The sequence below is a fragment of the Carcharodon carcharias genome, chromosome 15, assembly GCF_017639515.1.
Source record: "Carcharodon carcharias isolate sCarCar2 chromosome 15, sCarCar2.pri, whole genome shotgun sequence".
Classification (NCBI taxonomy): Eukaryota; Metazoa; Chordata; class Chondrichthyes; order Lamniformes; family Lamnidae; genus Carcharodon; species Carcharodon carcharias.
In genome coordinates, this window is record NC_054481.1 from 109,152,639 (window position 1) to 109,174,000 (window position 21,362).

A 21,362-nucleotide genomic window follows, 5' to 3' on the forward strand; every position below is an offset into this window, starting at 1 on the left:
CTGCCTGCACGTTCCTAATCTGCACTGTGACCACCTCCCTAAAAGTGCTATCCACTTAGTTCTCTGCCTTGCATATGCACCACAGTGACTTCAGCTGCCGCTCAAGTTCCAAAACCTGGAGCTCAAGCGTCTGCAGCCGGTGATATTTCCTACAGAGGTGTTCGTCTAGTACACATGATGCAACCATGACTTTCCACATACCGCAGGATGTACATTTCACTTGGCCGAGCTGACCTGCCACACCATAACTTTAAAAACTATTTGTTACAATTAGAACAAGTAGAATAACTTACCAATTACTCACCAATCAACTTTTTCCCCTGTACCAAAGTAAGAGCCAACTACTGGAGGCTGAAAAAGGTAGAAAAAGGAGCACCTCCTTCACTCACCAAACTCCCAGCTTGACACACTTATGTGCAGCACACAGGGGAGACCAAGCAGCACTGAGGACCCCCTGTTTTTATGCTTTCTTAAAAACAACTGATTCAAGCTTCTAAAAACCAGTTTAAGCTAGCTACCTAATAACTAGCTGCAGCTGCTCTGTTTGTACACCCCTGTTTAAGACTGGAATAAACTTAACTTCTCTTAGCGTAAGGAGTAATTTTTAGTTGATTGCTAAATTAAAAAATAGACTTTAGATAGAAATTAACCCTTAAAACTTTCTCACCAACTCTCAGTGCAGAACAAAACTGACCACCATGATAGCATTTCAAACAGCAACTAATGTCAAAACTATCAGATAATCCAAAATTTATACCTGGTAAATGCAGCATAGATGCCAATCAGCTGAAGAGTTGCAGGAAGCAGATTCTTTGTGATCTCAGATGTTTTATGGGAATCTGTTTCCGCAGCCACCCTGGAGAAATACTCATCCAGAGACACTTGGACCTTTGAAATGACCGCATCAAGCGTGTAGATGGTCTGCAGGTTTGGGAGGCGGCTAAGCGGGAGGATAATGCTCGCATCAATTCCACAATAGGAAGAAATCTAAATTTGAAGGAAAAACCTAATTAATCTCATGAATTAGTATTCAACATAACATTACCGTGAATGCAATATCTATTTTGTCAATTAGCAACTACAAGGAGGAATGAGCTGATCAAATAGTCAGAATTGTTTCATAAATTAATGGCTAATTGGAGACAGATTGACACACACACACACACACACACACACACAAACATCCAGGACCTAGAGAAGCTGTTGTCTGCACCATTCATCGTTCTGTGCCTTGAAGGTTTGCAAGGAAGTAATTACTGACATTCAATTCTATTTTGGGTTTTTACATACAACTCGCTTAGTTGCAAGTACACCTCAGTCTGTCATCATTGTGTTTGAGTTGCTAAAGATTCACCTCCAGCACTTTTCCACACGGATTCTATTTCAATGTTTTCTTAGAGATTCCTGTGTCAGACACTCAGAATGGGACCACATAGGTCCATCTTCTCTCCCAGACTTTATAATCGGTATCAGCATCTGTCCTATCTGCAGTACACGTGGTCACCTGGTTAGCATCAGCACATTAAACCATCTGACATTAAACAGCTGATGCAGCTTTCTACACCAGAATCCAACATGCTTCCTTCAACCACGCTTGTTTTTCATAGGGCATTTCACTGGGGTTTTTTTCTTTATTCGTTCATGGGGTGTCGTCGCAGGCTGGGTCAGCATCTATTGCCCATCCCTAATTGCCCTTGAGAAGGTGGTGGTGAGCTGCCTTCCTGAATTGCTGCAGTCCATGTGGTATAGGTATACCCACAATGTTTTTAGGAAGAGAGTTCCAGAATTTTGACCCAGCGACAGTGAAGGAATGGTGATATATTCCCAAGTCAAGATGGTGAGTCTTCAGGTGGCGGTGTTCCCATCTATCTGGTGTCCTTGTCCTTCTAGATGGTAGTGGTTGTGGTTTGGAAGGTGCTGTCCAAGGAGCCTTGGTGAGTTCCTGCAGTGCATCTTGTAGATGGTACACACTGCTGCTGCTGTGCATCGGTGCTGGAGGGAGTGAATGCTTGTGGATGTGGTGCCAATCAAGCAGGCTGCTTTGTCCTAGATGATGTCAAGCTTCTTCAGTGTTGTAGGAGCTGCACTCATCCAGGCAGGTGGGGAGTATTCCATCACACTCCTGACTTGTGCCTTGTAGATGGTTGACAGGCTTTGGGGAGTCAAGAGGCGAGTTATGCATCGCAGGATTCCTAGCTTCTGACCTGCTTTTGTAGCCACAGTATTTATATGTGGTGTTTAAAGTCTCTTGCCAGTTTCTTTGTGACCTAATAAGAGTGCCCCCAAATCTCCCTTTTCAGCAGACATTTCTGCCTTGAATTTGTTTATTGGTTTAGTTTCTTTCTCAGAGAGCCTCACCCATCCAGGGGGCTAAGCAAGCCTGGCCTGCTATCAGTGCCACTACTGCACTGAGGATGCACAGTCAATATTTGTATTCACGTTAATAATTCTCCCTTTCCACTTGACCCAGCTTCAGCCCTTAAAAGTATTTTTGGACGATATCATGCCAATGCAGACAGCACTCGATGTGACGGCCTGAAAAACAACCATCAGGAGAGTACTTTCCTCAAAAAGAAATACTCCTCTTACAAAGAAAAACACCCCCCTCCACTCAGAGAAAATGCTGGTGTGATCCTTCTTACCTGTCTGGCAACATACTCTTCTGCAAGCTCCACATCATACTTCACAGAACTGCACTTGGTGACGGCCAGTTCCACTAGCGAGCCAGCGTGTTCTATCTTCATGCCCTGTCGAACCAGGTGATCCTTTACCAACACAAAATCAAACACTGGTCAAATCAAGGTACTAAACAACACACTGAACAACTGGGCTTTGTCATATTGAAAATGGCCATGTTTTACCTACTTAATATTTCCTTTACAGTTACATAACCAAATAATCCTCCAGCTGTTCTTATGTTAAGTGGGTTCATAGCTTAAGGAAAGCTTAAGTTATGATAGCCAATGCTACTGATTCTATTGGTAAACGCTCTGCCCAGTACAATACTGTAGCTGTACCAAACAAATCAGAGAGATTCAAAGCCTCATGCCTGTTTTGCAGTGTTAACAGCTAAAGCAGCAGTCAATGTAATAATAGCAACCTCTGCACCCCTGGTTTCAAGGTTTCTGCTCATAGCCTCTACCAAGAAGCCCCTTTTGGAAAGTACATAGCCATCTGGCAAGAACTTGATTTAGCACACCTGTAATGCAGCCACCAAACAGTCTGACAGCACTATCACTGCTCACACATGTGAAACAATTTGGTCGAGGAAATTGGGAGCCTGGCATGAGGCAGCACCATTAAGACAATAGGGGAAAAAAAATCTAAAAAAAGAAAATAATACCTGAAAGAGCACTTTTTTTTTTAAATCATCTGTGATGTTGTACATTCTGGGCAGTTTCCTTGCTAATACATTCTCGATCACACAATTCTTTCTCCTTCCCCCCCACCCCCACCGCCCCACTTTAACCATTTGTACAGTTCCTTTCCCTACAACTAAAGCTTCACTAAGAGAGATTCTTTTTGAGCTTTTATGGTCAGCAACCTCCTCATCATGTCTCCACAGAATTTGTATCTTTGGTACCTTGATCCAGGTTACATAGGAGCTGACACATAGTCGTGATGACCAACGAAGTGTGTGCAGGATGTCGCATTCACTCAGCTCTGTTGTGCTCAATGCCACTTGGTTAATGTAGGCTTTTGACGGAGGCATGATACCCAGGATCCTCCACAAGATCAAGAAGTAGTACTGAATGGAGCATGCCTCCTAGAAGGAAAAGTCAGTGAGAACACAGCCAGGAACTCTCAAGCAATGATTCACACAAAGCTAAAAACACTGTGAAAGACTTTCAGTCCAAACATACTCAGGCTGGCCCAAAAAGACACATATTGGTTAAAATTTTGATTTGTGCAACCTACAGTAAATCAACAATGATTTTTCAACACATGTGCAGCACACACTAGATTCCCTATTTTGAAGATTAACTTAGAAATGAATTTTAATTTGCATCAGTAATAGATTAAAAATGTGGCACAGTCACAACTTTGAAAAGTAATTCAACGGAAGGTGATGCTGTGAAAATAGCATTATGGTGACAATAGATGCAAAATGTTACCAAATGCTAAAAAATTTACTCTCCCAACTTAGGGCCCACACCAGCTTTTTAAGAATTGTGAAAAGCGGCACAAAATCTGCAAAATCTGTAACACCTGTAGACCTGTATATCTGTAGACCTAAAAAGTCAATGAAAATATTTATCAAGGAATGAGATGAAAGGTACACACAGCCAGCTCAGACCAAATGAGGTTGGAAGGACAGCGCTCCAAACTTTCTTCTTCACCCACTCTCCAGGTCAGAACCACTAATACAATTTAATCTCAACTCAACAGAGTGAACAATTAAATAAGGAAACAGAGCAATAACTGTGATGCCCAGTTTTCTTGGTCACCGCAGTTGAAAGAAAGAAAAATTCCCCACACATATACGAGTGGCTGTTGCCCATACCGTGACATACCTAACAAACCTACCAAAGCAAAGACTGCTCGACACCACTGTCCATCCTCAGGCAAGCCTTATAGTCTATACAGCCCATGCCCGCCACATTGAGGTGAATGCTAATTGATAACTAGAGACTATAAATTTAAGACCACGAACTAAAGAGTGATGCAAACTTTTGATTTTTTTTTGCACAAAAGGTTATTAAGTAACAGAACCCTCTACCAGAAATAGCGGTGGAAACAGGATAACTTTTTATAGAAGTGGATTTGAGAAAGAAGTATTTAAAGGGCACAAGGAAAGGGTGGGAAGGAATTAAGTGGATAGCTTTCTTAGTGAGTGAGCACAGACAGAATGACCCCAATGGCCTCCTATGGTGTTCCAAGGTTTTATGATTCTAACAAAAGTCTGTGCATTACCAGAGGTGTTGCATTCTTGTGCTCTTCCCTCCTGAGTGTGTCAAATTGAGAGCCAGCTGCTAACAGCAAAATCAGTGATGCATACAGATCATCATACTTCAAAGCACCAGCACAAAGATCATCACAGATCTATGGAACAAGAGAGGAGAGAAAAAAAGTGAAAAACCAAGTCTCTAAGTGCAGTATCAAACAATTGTAAGGACAAATTTCAAATAAACATCAAAACCCCATTACATGCAGGTCTGTAGGCAAATTCCATACTCCACACAATTTGCCAATGCAGCACACTGTAATATTATAGTTACACAAACACTACATAACCCGGTTGTATTATTACCAATCTTGTACACTGTACAAATTTACAACTTTACACAGAATTCCACTATCTCCCCCCCCACCACCGAAACTCCAATTATATGGTTCTCACCATCTCATCCAATCTGCTCCTGTCATCAGTGGATGTCTCATGTGAAAGAATGCTGTAGAATTTGGGCAAAGGCGTTGAATCTGTGGAAAAGCAGCAGCTCAGTATCAGCAATAAAAACTCAGCATAGACTATAAATTACTCTATAGTGATCCTTGTATATGACCTTAAGTCATATCCCAGACAGTACTAACACAACAACAGAGGAACAGAAGATTGTAAGCCCAGCCAGCTTGTTTGAAATACCTTGTCCAATATCCAGCTACCCATCCCTCTTGCTCCAACACCCAGCCCTGTTACCAACGCTGTCCAACAACCAACCCAGTCACCCCCAATATATATAAAAACAAAAAAACTGCGGATGCTGGAAATCCAAAACAAAAACAGAAATACCTGGAAAAACTCAGCAGGTCTGGCAGCATCGGCGGAGAAGAAAAGAGTTGACGTTTCGAGTCCTCATGACCCTTCGACCGAACTGAGTGAATCCAAGAAAGGGGTGAAATATAAGCTGGTTTAAGGTGTGTGTGTGTGTGTGTGTGTGTGTGTGTGTGTGTATGGGGGGGGGGGGGGTGGGTGTTGGTGTGGTTGTAGGGACAAACAAGCAGTGATAGATATAGTTGTCTGTGACATCATTTGATGATCTGCTTCTATCACTGCTTGTTTGTCCCTACAACCACACCAACCCCCTCCACTTCTCCCCTCCCACCCACCACATCACCCCCCCCCCCCAACACACACACACACACACACACACACACACACACACACACACACACACACACACACACACACACACACACACACACACACACACCTTAAACCAGCTTATATTTCACCCCTTTCTTGGATTCACTCAGTTCAGTCAAAGGGTCGAGGACTCGAAACGTCAACTCTTTTCTTCTCCGCCGATGCTGCCAGACCTGCTGAGTTTTTCCAGATAATTCTGTTTTTGTTTCAGCCACCCCCAATACCCAGTCCTTTCGTATCTATATAGTCGTTCAGATCACTGGAACCCTTCACTGCGAACATCACTCATTCTGACCCTCATTGTGTAACCAGATGTTGCCAACGCCCAGCCCCCTCATATCTATACTAAACTGCCCTCTTGCTCAGCCTTTTCTTTCTAACTAGTCCCACACCCAGCTGTCCTCGATACCAACCTCTAACATCCAGCTCCCTATCATGAAGCCTCCTAGCTCAGATGCATCATATATGAAGAGTTGTCTAAAGTGGGCTGGGAAAATAGATTAAGGGTAAGATCAGTGCTTGAGCAGTGGCAGACATTTAAGCAGATATTTCATAACACTCAACAAAAATTTATCCTGGTCAAAAAGGACTCGATGAGAAGGATGAACCACCTGTGGTTAACAAAGGTGGTCAAGGAGAGTGTCCAATCAAAAACTAAGGCACACAAAGCACCAAAAACTAGTGGTGGGCCAGAGGATTGGGAGGCTTTTTTTAGGAATCAGGAGCAGATGACTAAAAAGCTAATAAAGAGGGTGAAAACTGATTATGAAAGTAAATTGGCAGGAAATATAAAAACAAACAGCAAGAGCTTCTACTGGAATATAAAAAGAAAGACTAAAGTGAGCGCGGGACCCTTGGAGGACGTGACTGGAGGATTGATAACAGGGAACAGGGAAATGGCAGATAATTTAAACCAATATTTTGCATCAGTCTTCACAGTGGAGAACACGATAAACATTCCAAAGATATCAGATAAGCAAGGAGCTAATGGGAGGAAAGATCTTGTAACAGTCTCTATCATGAGGGACAAGTGAGAAACTAATGGGACTAAAGGCAGACAAGTCGCCAGGACCTGATGGCCTGCATCCAAGGGTTTTAAAGGAGGTGGCTGCAGATATAGTGGAGGCATTGGTCAAAATATTCCAGAACTCACATGAATCTGGGAGTGTCCCAGCGGATTGGAAAACCGCTAATGTGACACTCCTGTTCAAGAAGGGAGGGAGACAAAAAGCAGGAAACTATAGGCCAGTCAGCCTAACATTTGTCATCGGGAAAACACTAGAGTCCATTATTAAGGAAGAAATAGCAGGACATTTAGAAAAGCTTAACACAATCAAACAGAGTCAACATGGTTTTATGAAAGGGAAATTATGTTTGACAAATTTGCTAGAGTTCTTTGAGGATATAACATGCAGAGTGGATAAAGGGGAACCATTAGATGTAGTGTGTTTGGATTTCCAGAAGGCATTTAATAAGGTGCCACATAAAAAGGTTATTGCACAAGCTAAGAGCTCACAATATTGGGGGTAATGTATTAGCATGGATTGAGTAACTCGTTAACACACAGGAGACAGAGAATCTAGATTGTGTCTTTTTCAGGTTGGAAAGACGTAACTAGTGGAGTGCCACAAGGATCAGTCCTAGGATCGCAATTATTTACAATCTGTATTAATGACTTGCAGGAGGGGGCAGAGTGAAATGTATCTAAATTTGCTGACAATACAAAAATAGGTGGGAGGGCATGTTGTGATGAAGACATAAGGAATCTGCAAGGGGATATAGATAGGTTAAGTGAGTGGGCAAAAACTTGGCAGATGTACTTTAATATAGGAAAGTGTGAGGTCGTGCTCTTTGGTAGGAAAAATCAAAAGGCAGACTATTATTTAAATGGAGAGTGACTCCAAAAAAGTGCAGCACAGAAGGATCTGGGTGTTCTTGTGCATAAAAAACAAGAAGTTAGCATGCAGGTGCAGCAAGTAATTAAGAAGGCTGATGGAATTTTGGCCTGTATGGCTAGGAGGCTGGAGTTTAAAAATAGGGAAGTCTTGTTACAACTGTACAGGGTGCTGGTGAGGCCGCATCTGGAGTACTCTGTACAGTTTTGGTCCCCATATTTAAGAAAGGATATACTAGCATTGGAGGCAGTTCAAAAGAGATTCACTTTGCTGATTCCTGGGGTGAAGGGGTAGACATCAAGAATGGCTAAACAGGGTAGGCCTTTATTCATTGGAGTTTAGAAGAATGAGGGGCGATCTTATTGAAACATACAAGATTCTGAGGGGGCTTGACAGGGTAAATGTTGAGAAGATGTTTCCACTAGTGGGAAAATCTCAAACTAGGGGACATAGTTACAGAATAAGGGGACACTCATTTAAAACTGAGATGCGAAGAAATTTCTTTTCTCAGAGGGTAGTGAATGTCTGGAATTCTCTATCTCAGAGAGTTCTGGAGGCTGGATCACAAAGTACTTCAATAGGAGGTAGATAGATTTTTGAAATATTGGGGAGTTGAGGGATATGAGAAGCTGACACGAAAGAGGAGTTGAGGCCTGGGACAGATCAGCCATGATTTTATTGAATGGTGGGGCAGGCTTAAGGAGCCAAACAGCCTGCTCCTGCTCCTATTTGTTACGTTCTTATGCATCTTTAAAATGTTCCTTCCTGTTCAAGGTCTAAAACATTCACATCATTTTTTATCAGATTGATTTTTAAATAAAGTGCCCCTTTAACCTGTATTTATTGATTTGGTTTATAGATTTCTCTGAATTTTACCCCAATTCCTCCATGCTTCCTGCCCTCAAATATTGCACTGTCAGGGACAGATTCATCTTTTGTGCTTTGAATTTCTGACATTTTCTCATTCAACTAATTCCCACAACCAGAGTATAAACCATTCCACTGATCCCTCTCTTCTACAAATATCGCTATCTACATTCTCATTACCTGATATTTCCAGTCTCACCTTTTGTCACGCAGCATGACCATTCTACAATTCTATCTTTTCATCATTCATCCTCAGCTTGCAGTACCTGCCAACTGTTTCTAGTCTGGCTCTGCCATATCTTTCCTACGCAATGTTCTTTCCAAGCTGCGTGGCCATGCTGCATTCTGGAATGTACTGTTCGGTGCAATAAAAAGATGGTACACAAAGAAAATTATAGGGACCAGTGGTCCCACTGTGTTTCGCCTAGCTTTGCCATACCTGTTCCACTGTGCTTAGACCAGTTTTCTTCAACCTCCTTAAATCCATGGTAAAGTGGCACTTGAATGCGTCGACCAGATTCCTGGGTGCCACTGGCGATGGCACCAGCACCGTATACTGGTGGGGTTAATAGATTGTACTGAATCTACAGCAAAGATTAAACATCCATAACGTCAGCCAAAGACATGCTCTAATATGGGCTGCCCCACATATGCCACGACAGTATTGCATTTATGTTGTTAAGTTCACTTTTTCAAACAGCATCTGAAGGAGAGAGAATGATAACAATCTCATGTGTATATCAAGCAGAATTGAGGATACAAAATGACTGGTTGAGTTCAGAGCCCCCATGCTGACTAATTGAATGGCAGGCTCAACATAGGATTGATGAGGCTGAGAGGAAAAAAATACATAGCTGTGACTGAACGAATGACCTAAGGCAGAAGTTTAAACTGAACACCTAGAAAGCAGAGACAAACAACACAGGCATTTGCAGGAATAATGAAAGAAAGCAGAAGCTAAACAAAACACAGGAACAAACAAAAATGCAGAAAATTAGGCTTCAAGAGTGAGGGGCTAAAACAAAGTGAAATGCGAGGTTCAGCTTGAGAAAATGAAAATCTGAACAAACAAGGCTGAGGATTGAGTAGAAAATTTCATTTAATTTTCTTTGCTGAAATTGCTTAAATACTTTCACTGACAATTCTGCGACTGTATTTAGTGATCACTGCAAGGAAAGACAAGTGGCAAATGGGCAAGGACAGGGTCAGGCTCACTTAAAAAAAACCCCACAGTTGACTAACTTCTTGACATCCACTGTCTGAAGTAAAAGAATATCTAGCTGGGCGAAGCACTGGATGGCAACTGGTGCCTATGACACCATGCAAAGAAGTCAATGCCACATGAAGAAAAGAATATTTTAAGTGTCAACTTTAACTTAAGGTTAACATAACCACATTGAAGTTATTGCTGACCTTTAAGTCAATCTGTATTACTATAACATGTTAAGTGTCACAGCAGGTGAGCTGAAAACATATTTCCTGGACTTGATGGCTGTCCGAAAGTTAAAAGTTTCTCCTGTAGTCTGTCAGCAGCTTTTAGCTCTTGAGTTTATCTACGTGAAGTTTATTCAGTGTTTCAATGTGTGTTGTGTAAAATCAGGGTGTACATAATACAATTTGCCATTTTTGTTCTGCTGAGTAAATATGACTTTGGGGAAGAAAGAGGGAAAGCAACTCAGGGTTTAATTCATGCTCCTGAGCACTGACTGGAATGCAGTAAATAGAAAGTCTTCATCAGAGCAGAGTTACCAAGCAGAGCAGTGTTCCCAAGTATGACTTTCACTCAGGAGGCTCTGCCTCAGTTCCCTTTTATTTGTTTCAACAATCATATTTACTGAACCTCTGTTGCAATCTGAATACGAAATCAAACAACTGCTCCAAGATTGCAAAAATAGCACAAAAAAGAGGTAAAATAAAATGTTATATTTAGATTTACAAAATACAGTGCACATACTCAATACCTAGTTCCATGTGGTCTTTCTCTTAGCGTAAATGAGTTGGCTAAGTTGCAAGGCCAGCAGAACAAAACAGTGAACAAAGCACAAGACAGGTTTTGGTGATGAGACTGCCAAATGCATTCAGCCAGTACCCTAGGCGCTGTACCCGTTTCTCAAATGGCATAAACCTCCTGTAGTTTCATAACCAGCAATCATTTAACCTACACGTTTTGTTCAACAGAATGTAATAGGGTCAACACAATATTGCAGTTTGGCATTATGGGATCAGTTATAACTTACATATTCAGTCAACAGATCAATCGGTCCTTACCTGTTCAAATAGGTAGATTGGCACTTTTGAATATTGCTGAAGGATGTATTCAAAAACCAGCAACAGTCGGGCGAGTGTCAGTGGCACACAGCGAACCTGAGCTTCTGCCTTAGATGCTACTTCAACAATCACCTGAATGCACATTGTGACCACAGCACGCCGGCCACTCTCTGAGAAATTATGGAAAATTAGTAGTAGGAGCTGAAGGTGCTCAACATTCAGATCCTCTGAGTCAGTTGGTACTACACCATGGAATATGTTTTGCTTCAGTGTCCCAATAAACCTAACCGGGGAAAAAGGAGACAATCATTCGTTTACTCTTCTGTGCCGAGAATAAAGTTACTCATGCAGGCTATAAAACTATTGGTAAACAAGTGATGACTGTGGTATCAGCTACGGATTCTGGAATTGTACAGCCAAAGCAATGGGGCCGATAACTCCCTCCATCTGTGATTCTGTCCACAGGTGGGTTTTCACTCTTTCAATGTCTGGTGTCAAAGACGACCACCACTTTTCCTCTCTCAATTCAGCAAAATGAACTCAAACATAACAAGCAACATTAATTCTACACTCCATTCAGGAGAACAACAAAAGGCACGATGCATGACAGGACTCTTTAGGTTTCTTCAATCTTTCTCAAGAGTTTTGTTAGTATTAAGAATACCTTACCTTTCCCAGATTTTCATACACTCTGGTACATCTGGCTCACCCTGTGCACTGGCTTTGTGCTGCCAAATTAACAGCAGGCGTGATAGCACAGAAAGACTCTGCGAGTGGATGTACAACGGCCACGGACCCTCAGAGAATGGCGCGATTCCCAGCTGCTGCAGCAAAGTGTTCTGAGTAAAATACCATATAGTTAACACCATGATGTTGAATGTGATTACCACAATACTAGACTCATGCACAACACCAGCTTGTTAATCAGCGTGTTATATATGGAATTCAGTTCCATTGTTGGGCAAAACTGCAAATGTGTTGTGAAATATGAGAAAAAGGTTACTATGTAAATAGGCTAAATACCATATTACAAGATAGATAATAATTCAAATGAATTATAACAACGTTGTGTTTGTGTCAGCTTGCAAAAGAATACAGGTTGCAACACTGACAAGATAAAAATAATGAATTGCTCAAAAATAATAAGCAAAAGAGCATAGAGAATGGTTAAAAACAAGATCAGGAAGGAAACTGAGTCAACAAATTGGGGATTATCTTAGGTAACATAGACTGGGACCTCAAGAAGTTCACCAAAGATGCTGTTTTATCTCTATTCAGAATTGGGTAACTATACTCGTTCTGTATTTTGCAATGCTGTGAATATAGTCACAAAAGACAATTTGTTGTCATGAGCCTGATTATTTCATATCTGAAACTTTGACACTCCTATCATTAGAGTCAACACTGCCAACAGTACATAAAACTAGTTTCAATCACAACTTCAGAAAATTAACACAATAGTATCTGGGACTGAGACACACATTTACTTAGTAACAGGCATCAAATGCACTAGAGCACAACCCAACCACCCAGTTCCTCCTGAACAGCTGTCTATAGCAGCACGAAAGCAATGCACTTTTTGCAAGCTATTCCAATGTCTATTTTAAACCTTTCATATTACACAGGATATACAGCATAGAAACAAATCATATGACCCAAACAGTCCACACGTCAGCAATCATGCCCGACTCAAGTCTCCTCCTCCAGCCTTTCCTCATAAGCCTCTATGCCCTTCTCCCTCATATGCTTATCTCGCCTCCCTTAAATGCATTTACACTATTCTCCATGATAGAAAGTTACACATTCTCACCGCTTGTTGGGTAAACTCACTAGTGTTTTTTCTAAATTCATTCATTGGCATCACTGTCTAGGCCAGCATTTATTTCCCATTCCCAATCCCTTGCTCAGAGGGCATTTAAGAGTCAACCACAGTCACATGTAGGCCAGACCAGATGAGGAGGGCAGACTTCCTTCCTTAAAGGACATTAGTGAACCAGATGGGTTTTTACAAAACAGACTTTTTATTGGATTCAAGTTTCACCATCTGCCATGGTGGGATTTGAACCCCGGTCCCCAGAGCATTGCCCTGGTTCTCTGGGATATGAGTGACAATACCACTATGCCACTGCCTCCCCAGTGAGTAAGCTTAGTTTCTGCATCGAACCTGCACACTGTTCAAAGGATGATGGATGTTGATTTGAAGGAGCTATTCAATGAGGGATGCACACATTGAATAATAACAAAGGTACATCAACAAATAAAACTGAAAGGACTTGTCTCACAACATTAGAAGTTGGGGAGAAGAGAAACTTGTGTTGCAATTCAAACTTTACACAATAGAGAAACATAGAAAGCATGTGGCTAGAAAGACATTCAGCCCTCACTGCAGCTCCCCTAACGTGAAATACCACAGTCTACCATTCTGGCCAGTAACTCTGGATGTAAATTTTCATTTTTAACAGACAAGCTTGTTATTCACAGATGACCATTTCACAGATATCAAGAAATAAAGCCCACCCTCATGCATTATCATTCAATCTTTAATATCACATAGTGGATTCAATAGCAGGTGAGGGAAGCATACACACAAAAACATATTGTCAACATTAATTAAGCACAGTCAGTGATGCACTGTGAACTCACCTGCAGGATAGGTGATGGAAGATCAGACGTGACCATAGAATGGTTAAAGTGATATAATGCAGCTGCAAACTCCTCATCTGATGGTCCTATGCAAAAATAAAAACTTTGAATGTCAACAAGAAAGGGAGACAGAGGGACACAGAATACAAAAGTAATGTTTTACCCAAAGATGTAAAAAAAAAACCAATTTTTTAAAATGGCAGCCACAACTTATCAAGGCTTTAAGAAATCAGCCAGAGTTGCCTCAGTCATAGAAAGTTTCCAATGAGAAAAATAAAACAATAAATCAGAAAAATAAAAAGTTAAAGAAGCTTTGAACAAGATGCTTTCCAAAATTTTACCTTGGATACACACTATATTAAGCTTGTGTTGAGGGCCTTTCATGTGGAACTTTCTAAAAAGCTTTCTGGAAGTCTAAGTATACTATGGTAGAGGGTTTTCCAATATCTACTTGGGATATCAACTCAGAAGAAAGTCCTTTGGCAAGGTAGATTCTGCCCATTTTGAAACTGTAAGCTGGCATTTATTAGTTTATTTTTAAGAAGCCATGATTAAGTTTGCCCTAATAACTGATTTTACTACATTTCCCGAGTTCTGATGAAAGGCCATTGACTGAAATGTTAATGGTTTCTCATTCTACAGATGCTGCCTGACTTGATTAGCATTTCCAGCATTTTCAGTTTTTATTTCAGATTTCCAGCATCCACAGTATTTTATTTTTGTTTTGATTAGAATATTCAGCACAGGAAGCCCATTGTGTTGTGCCAACTTTGAAAGGTCTATCCAATTAGTCCCACTCCAGTGCTCTGTCCCCTATCTCTTCAAAACCTTACAGGCTTTCCAGAGTAAAGTCTTCTTACTTATTGCTCGTGTTGTTTCATTAGTCCATGTAGTACTACAATTGCCAACCTCTCACTCATTTCCTCTGTACATGAACCCTTGCTCACAAGACAAGTGGGTCTCCAGCACTTTCCTTTCATGATGGATGGACAGGCAGAAGGTCCAAAGTCCTCCATTCTAATGCATTGCAATATACAGGACCAGTAAGTGAACGAACAGCAACTCCTCTTCCACTTTAGAAATGAGACTTAGAGGCCACAACCAACAACTAAGGCTTAAGCAGACCTCTGTTCTGAATGCCAGCTACAGCTTGTTGGTTGCCATCACTAAAAGAGCTTGCTGACCTTTTGTTCCATCTTTGTCCACATCTTTAATGATACTGGCTAATGTCATCATGTGCTGTTCAGTCAGAGAAACACTCAGGTAATTCCGGATAAAGTTGTTCCTCGAGTTCAGCATCGAAGATGTAATGAAATTAAAAATACTTGAAGCCAGGCTCAGAAACTGAAAAACAAATTTTAAAAAGTATTTTAAATATTCAGATTTTACTGGAAGTCGATCATCTTCATTCTCCAGCAACTTCTTCACCAATGCCATTTCCAATACCTGTGAATGGAATTCTAATCCTAATATTCAATTCTACATGTAAGCAACAACATTGTAAAACAGTTAATTCTTGCTAACTCCTCAGTCATGTGCTACTTAAGTTTAAACCTTAAAGGTAACAATGGTACATTGCTAGCTTTACAGGTCAGAATGTTCCTGAATCAATCCCTAGTCTGAGGTAAATTCATCAGAGCAGCAGCTCAGGTGCTATAATTGACCTCAGCATCCTTAAAAGGAAATAACCAGACAGGGTTACCACTTCTGATATCTTTGTGGTGACCACTACTGGAACATGCCCATGCATGAACCAGTGGTAAGGATTAGTGTCTGATGCAAGTATCTTGTTGGCGGGCAAGGTATCTGATGGTGAGTGGTGCCCCATGAACACAAACAGAGTTAGCATCTTCAAGATGGAAAAAGAATAAATTAGAAAACAACATCTATAGACACAAATTAAGCAGGAAAACATCCGTAGCTAACAGATAAATTGTAGCACCAGACAAAGGAACTGCGGCCCAAAGTCAGATCCACCCTTCATTCTATGTGGTTGCAATGTTACAGTCAGGTTATTTGCCTTGCATTAGCACCTCCTACACAATCCAATTTCTGCTGCTCCCTTTCCAAGAGATTTACTGCTTCACCCCGATAAATAAATAGATGTAATTTGTTCAAAGGGCCTGGTGATACAATGAAAATTTACATTTAAAGAGAAGGGCTGGGTAAAACCTGAAGGGAATTTGTGTGCGCAGGACAGAGGCATGTAACATAAAAGCAGCTGTAAGCCGACAACTATCTGCAAAGGAACCTCATTTTGAATTCGTAAGGTGAAAATGCTTTGCCTGGTTTCTGGTTAAAGCTATGGGTTGCTGTTGCCTTAGTGGAGATTAATTTGGGAATTTGTTAAAAGTTATGGTAGTAGTAATTTGTACCCATGTTATATGTTTAATTTGTTGCAAGTCAATAAACATCTCATTTAGTTTGATGAAAAAACCTCATGCGAACTCGTGGTCTTATTCCTGAATTTAGAGCTGCATCTCAAGCATACCAATTGAAAATATAGGTTATGTCAGGGATTTTAAATAACAGCCTTTAACAACTGCTGTGTCATAACAGACAATAAATGCTGACCTTGCTTGTGATGTCACATCACATAAACAAATAAAAATGGAGAAATGCAGTGGACGCCATATACACAAAGGTTGGAAAAATCTTCTGACAAAGTACTACACAGGTTAGTAGAGAAAATTAAGAGGTATGGAATTAAGGACGGAGTAACAAATTGGATTAAAAGCTGATTAGACAGGAGACAGCAAAAATTAGGAATTAAGAACAGCTTATCCAGAGTATATGCAAGTGAATAATGAAGCCCAATAGGGTTAAGTTCTGGGGCCATTTCTATTTGCAGGGATTTAAAGATGCTATTAAACAGGTACAGTTAATTATTTCGAAACTAAAGGAAGCATCAGAAGAATATTGATCAGATGGGAAAATGGACTATAAAAGTAGCAGATGGAATTCAATACATGAGGTGCTACATTTTGGTAAAAAAAGTTAATAGGAGTAATTGTACTTTGAATGGAAGCAGACTCAGTGCTGTAGAAGAGTAGAGTGATTTGAGGGAAGGTTCACAAAATTTTCAAGGCAGTAATTCAGCTTAATGTAAGAGGTTTAGAGCAGGAAGCAAGAACAATCACTTTTCCACTCAGAATTGAGAGCTGTGGAATTCACTTCTAGTTAATGGCTGAGGCGAAAACAATGTCAACATTCAGAATGAGATGAGATAGAATAATGGAACGGATCATGCCTATGCTGGCTCACTCAAACAGCATAGTTGGGCTTAGCCCTACAGTCCTGCCTTTATTCATAAACCTGTAAGTTCATCATCTTCAAGTACGTATCCAACTCCCTTTTAAAATTATTCATGTAAGAAAAATGGAATAAACGTCTATGGGAACAGTGTGGATAAAGGTGAAGCAGACTACTTGCTTGCAGTGTAGGGTAAATACTGACATGAGTCAAGTGGTCTGTTTCCATGTTGTAACTTCAGTAACATTTCCATGATTCAATCTTCAACGGGGAACACATAAAATACTTGTCCAGATTTGTCAAAGACAGATTATCCTTACCTTCTACCTAAATACTGTTGTATATCACTCACCAGCTCAGGGTCTCTGCGACTCGCCAATATGTTGCCATTCTCTCCAGGACACTGCTTATTTGGGCTCTTCAATCGTGGAGAACTCTCCAAAGGAGGCGGTGGAGGAGGAGGGGGAGGTGCTGATTTCTCCTTGCTGGGAGAGATGGTCTCCTCAAACCACTGGCCAAGAATTGGCTCACTGTCATCATCTGTAATATAAACAATGCAGAGATACAGCACACACATCAAAGGCAGATTAAATAACAAAAAAACAAACTTCAATAGCACAACCCACAGGTAGCATGATTATTATTGAATTACAATCACAAAATGGAATTGCAGAAATTTACAGTATGGAAGGAAAACAGTCAGTCCATTCTGCCCATACCAGCTCCCTGAAAGAATTGTTCAATTAGTCCTACTCCCCAGCTTTCTCCATACCATCTTATATTTCTCTTTTGCAAATATTTATCCACTTTAAAAGCAAATGAATTCTGATTCCACCATTGCTTGCGGTGTTAAATTCCACACCCTAACAGCCCTCTGTGTTAAAAAATATCTTATTTTTCCTTTATCCTATTGGTTATTTATGTCTAGTTACCAGTTCCTTGTACAGTAGAAATAATTTACTTCTCCTCTCCCCTCCCCAATTTATCTCATGAAATTCTGACCAACTCTATCAGATCTCCTTTTAGCTTTGTTTGTTCTCATTAAAATAACCCTAGATTTTCTAGTGCTGGAAAGTACTAAACACTCAGGCAGAATGTGTCACTGGACACAAGCACACTCGCACACCGATCCACTGGATATAAACATCACTAGCCTGATTAATAAATACTTAACCAGAAATGAATATGTATTTTAGAATTTTATTGCAAAGCAGGTACTATTTTATACTTTAGAAATCTGGCTTGTGTCTGAGTCAAACACCTCACATTAACTAAAATAGCTGGAAAAACTCAACAGGCCTGACAGCATCTGCGGAGAGGAAGACAGAGTTAACGTTTCGAGTCCATATGATTCTTCATCAGAACTCTTCTGATGAAGAGTCATACGGACTCAAAACGTTAACTCTGTCTTCCTCTCCATAGATGCTGTCAATGTTGCTGAGTTTTCCCAGCTATTTTTGTTTTTGTTTCAGATTTCCAGCATCCACAGTATTTTGCTTTTACCTCACATTAACTATTCCCTGTTTCATGGCACCTGAACTCTCACCCATCACTAGTTTTATACATAATTCCTGAGACTTGCTTTTGTTACCTTGGCTACTATCTTCTTCAGTGCTGCTAAAGTCATCTTCATAATAAGTGTTTGAATCAGTGGATGCACTGACGTCACTACTCACAGAGCCTTTCCGTTGACGCTGAAGGACACAGGCCTACGGAGAGAAAAAGGACAAATAATTAGCAACAATTCTGTTTCTAGGAGAACTGAAGAGATAGTGTGCCTTTAAAGAAGACAGTGCAGCAAGGACTTGAGACTCCACAGTGAGAACAATGAACTATAATTATTAGAGACTTGGGACACTGGGCTAATTTCTACTAAAGTAAAAAAATTTAATACGGAATTTCAAAATTTTGAAGAGTTTGGACAGTGAACAGGGTACGCGTATTTCCTCTAGTTAAATCACTAAGATAATCAGGGAAGAGGTTAAAACTCAGTGGGCTGCTGAAGCATAAAACACCCTGCCACAGGGAGTGGTTGAGACTATCGTATCTCTTATGGGAATACTGGCTAAATATCAGAAGCGGAGGAAGATACAGAGCCACAGGGAGAGGGATGGGCAGTGTAATGAGTTGTGGATTGATGCAGGGCGATGTGGAGAGAACAACTGAGTAGGGTTAGTTCTGGATAGATAGTGTAACATGGAGAAAGCAGCACAGCAGAATTAGTTATGAATTGATAGAGAGTTTATGGGGAGATGGGTGCAATGAGGTTAATTTTGGATTAATACAAGGATATGGAGAGATTTGGCCGGACTTGGGGTTAGTTTTGAGTTGATGCAGACCTATGTGGAGAGAGCTATGCAATAGGTTTGGTTTTGGATTGATAACAGCATTAATGGGGAAAGAACAGGACAATGGAATTAAGTTTGATATATCAAGTGAATTGATACAGAGCTTATAGGGAGACCAAGACAGTGGGATTAGTTTTAGATTGATATAGCATTATGAGGAGACAGCGAAGCAACTTGATTAGTTTTGAAACCATACAGAGCTATGGGAAGACAGTGGGGCAGTGGGGTGAGCTTTGGATTGCTTTATCAAAGAGATACCACAGACAAGATGAGCCATTTTATTTATTATGTATTATGACTCTGTGGTGAAAAGTGATTACCTTTCTATAAGATGTCGACAGCAGTGTGAAAAGCAAGTTGGTGAGTGGGATAGATTCAATCAATCTTTGCACACGTTGAATAGATGAGCTTTGTGCCATGATATTTAGCTCTGCAGGTGGTCCATCACCTCTCCACCCCTGTTGAAATCAAAAGATACCCATTATGATTTTTCAGTACAGAAGTCTAACTATAGCAATATTCATATCTGATAACAAAAGAGAGTGAGAGTTCCCTCAGATGACTGGTCCAATATTTATCCCTCAACTAATACCATTAAAACACACTATTTGGTCATAATCTGGGAGCGTGTTCAAATTGATTGTCGCATTACCTACATTGCAACAGTGTACTTCAATGGTTGCAATGCATTTTGGGACACAGGCATGATATAAATTCCAGTCCATCATTTTTACTTTTCATACACAATCCCTCATACATTCAAACTAGATTACATTTCACCTCTTTATGCATTTTAATCCCAGTGCATCCAAAATCCAGGCTAATAACTGTTGCTACAAGACTTCAAAAGAATTAACAAGGGTTTCCTTACATGTAACCCACTACACCAAACACATAAGCTCCACTTACCCGGTAAAGGGCCTCTACTTGCAAATCCTGAAACAGTGATGTCAACAGTTTGATAGCATGATTTGCTAGAACCACAGACAGGACACCAAATCCTTGATGTCTATGGGGGAAAACAAATCCAGATTAATATCAATCCTTTATAAAAGTTGCAGTAAGGGTCGACTTGCAGAACGTCAAATCATTCACCGTATAGAAACCAATCAACAAAAGCATCCCAAATAGAAATTTAGCCAGGTCCCATTTAATTGCCTGCATTCTGCAGTTATTTCCCTGCAACTTCCCTTGGTGAGGTTACAGGCTAGTGGCCTGTTCCCAAGCTTCTGCCAGATTTTCTCTGGATATCAATGCCAATTCTTTGCAACAACCACAAACAAGAGTTGGATCTCACAACAGAGGTAACCGAGTGCATGAATTAGTGCCCTAGCACAGTCTCATGCCCCTCAGTTGCCCTATTGCAGGGATAAATATAAACTTTGTCCAAACTGTCAACAAGATAAAACTAAAATAATCAAAACAAAACCAAGTGCAATTACGATTAAAAGGGCGGTACTGCCAAATCTAGAGTCCCCTGGTTATCTAGAAGTATACAAGGTAAAATAAAGCAGAAAAAGAAAGCTTATGACAGTCACAAAAAGCTTAATACTGTGCAAAGCTTAAAGGAGTATAGAAAGAACAGGGGTGAAGTAAAAAAGGAAACTGGAAAGCAAAGAGAGGATAAGAAAAAAATATTGGCTGGTAAAATTAGAGGAAACCCAAATATGGTTTACCAGTACATTAAGAGCAACAGATTAACTCAGGAAAGGGTAGGGCCAGAGATGTTACATGGTAACTTGTGCTTGGATGCTGAACATGGGCAGGGTTCTCAATGAATGCTTTGTCTATGTCTTCACTAAGAGGGGTGAAGCAGATATTCTAGTTAAAGAAGAGTGTGAAATATTGGATACAATAGGCATAATGAGAGGCGAATACTGGAGGATTGACATCTTTGAATGTGGATAAGGCACCAAGGCCAGATGGACTCTACCCCATGATGTTAAAGGAAGCTAGGAAGGCAATAGCAGATGCTCCGAGGATTATTTTCCAATCCTCACTAGA

The 21,362-nt window shown here is 40.6% G+C and overlaps 1 protein-coding gene across 10 annotated transcripts in view; it reads right to left on the reverse strand.

Moving 5' to 3' along the window:
• Positions 1 to 21,362, reverse strand: part of ubr4 (ubiquitin protein ligase E3 component n-recognin 4) — a 183,920-nt gene that overhangs the window by 140,313 nt on the left and 22,245 nt on the right. For 9 of the 10 annotated variants that reach the window (XR_005945414.1, XM_041207463.1, XM_041207467.1 and 6 more), the window contains exons 12-25: positions 20,268 to 20,367; positions 19,679 to 19,816; positions 18,602 to 18,719; positions 17,363 to 17,550; positions 14,943 to 15,102; positions 13,759 to 13,844; positions 11,785 to 11,954; positions 11,116 to 11,398; positions 9,287 to 9,431; positions 5,342 to 5,421; positions 4,915 to 5,043; positions 3,584 to 3,766; positions 2,643 to 2,765; positions 758 to 987 (exon numbers count right to left, since the gene is read on the reverse strand). Coding sequence is in view for 9 of the 10 variants with exons in the window: in XM_041207463.1 (XP_041063397.1) it covers positions 758 to 987; positions 2,643 to 2,765; positions 3,584 to 3,766; positions 4,915 to 5,043; positions 5,342 to 5,421; positions 9,287 to 9,431; positions 11,116 to 11,398; positions 11,785 to 11,954; positions 13,759 to 13,844; positions 14,943 to 15,102; positions 17,363 to 17,550; positions 18,602 to 18,719; positions 19,679 to 19,816; positions 20,268 to 20,367 (2,133 nt within the window). In the remaining variant the exon portion in view is untranslated. The remainder of the gene's footprint in view (positions 1 to 757; positions 988 to 2,642; positions 2,766 to 3,583; positions 3,767 to 4,914; positions 5,044 to 5,341; positions 5,422 to 9,286; positions 9,432 to 11,115; positions 11,399 to 11,784; positions 11,955 to 13,758; positions 13,845 to 14,942; positions 15,103 to 17,362; positions 17,551 to 18,601; positions 18,720 to 19,678; positions 19,817 to 20,267; positions 20,368 to 21,362) is intronic. The other variant, XM_041207469.1, reaches the window with a different exon arrangement.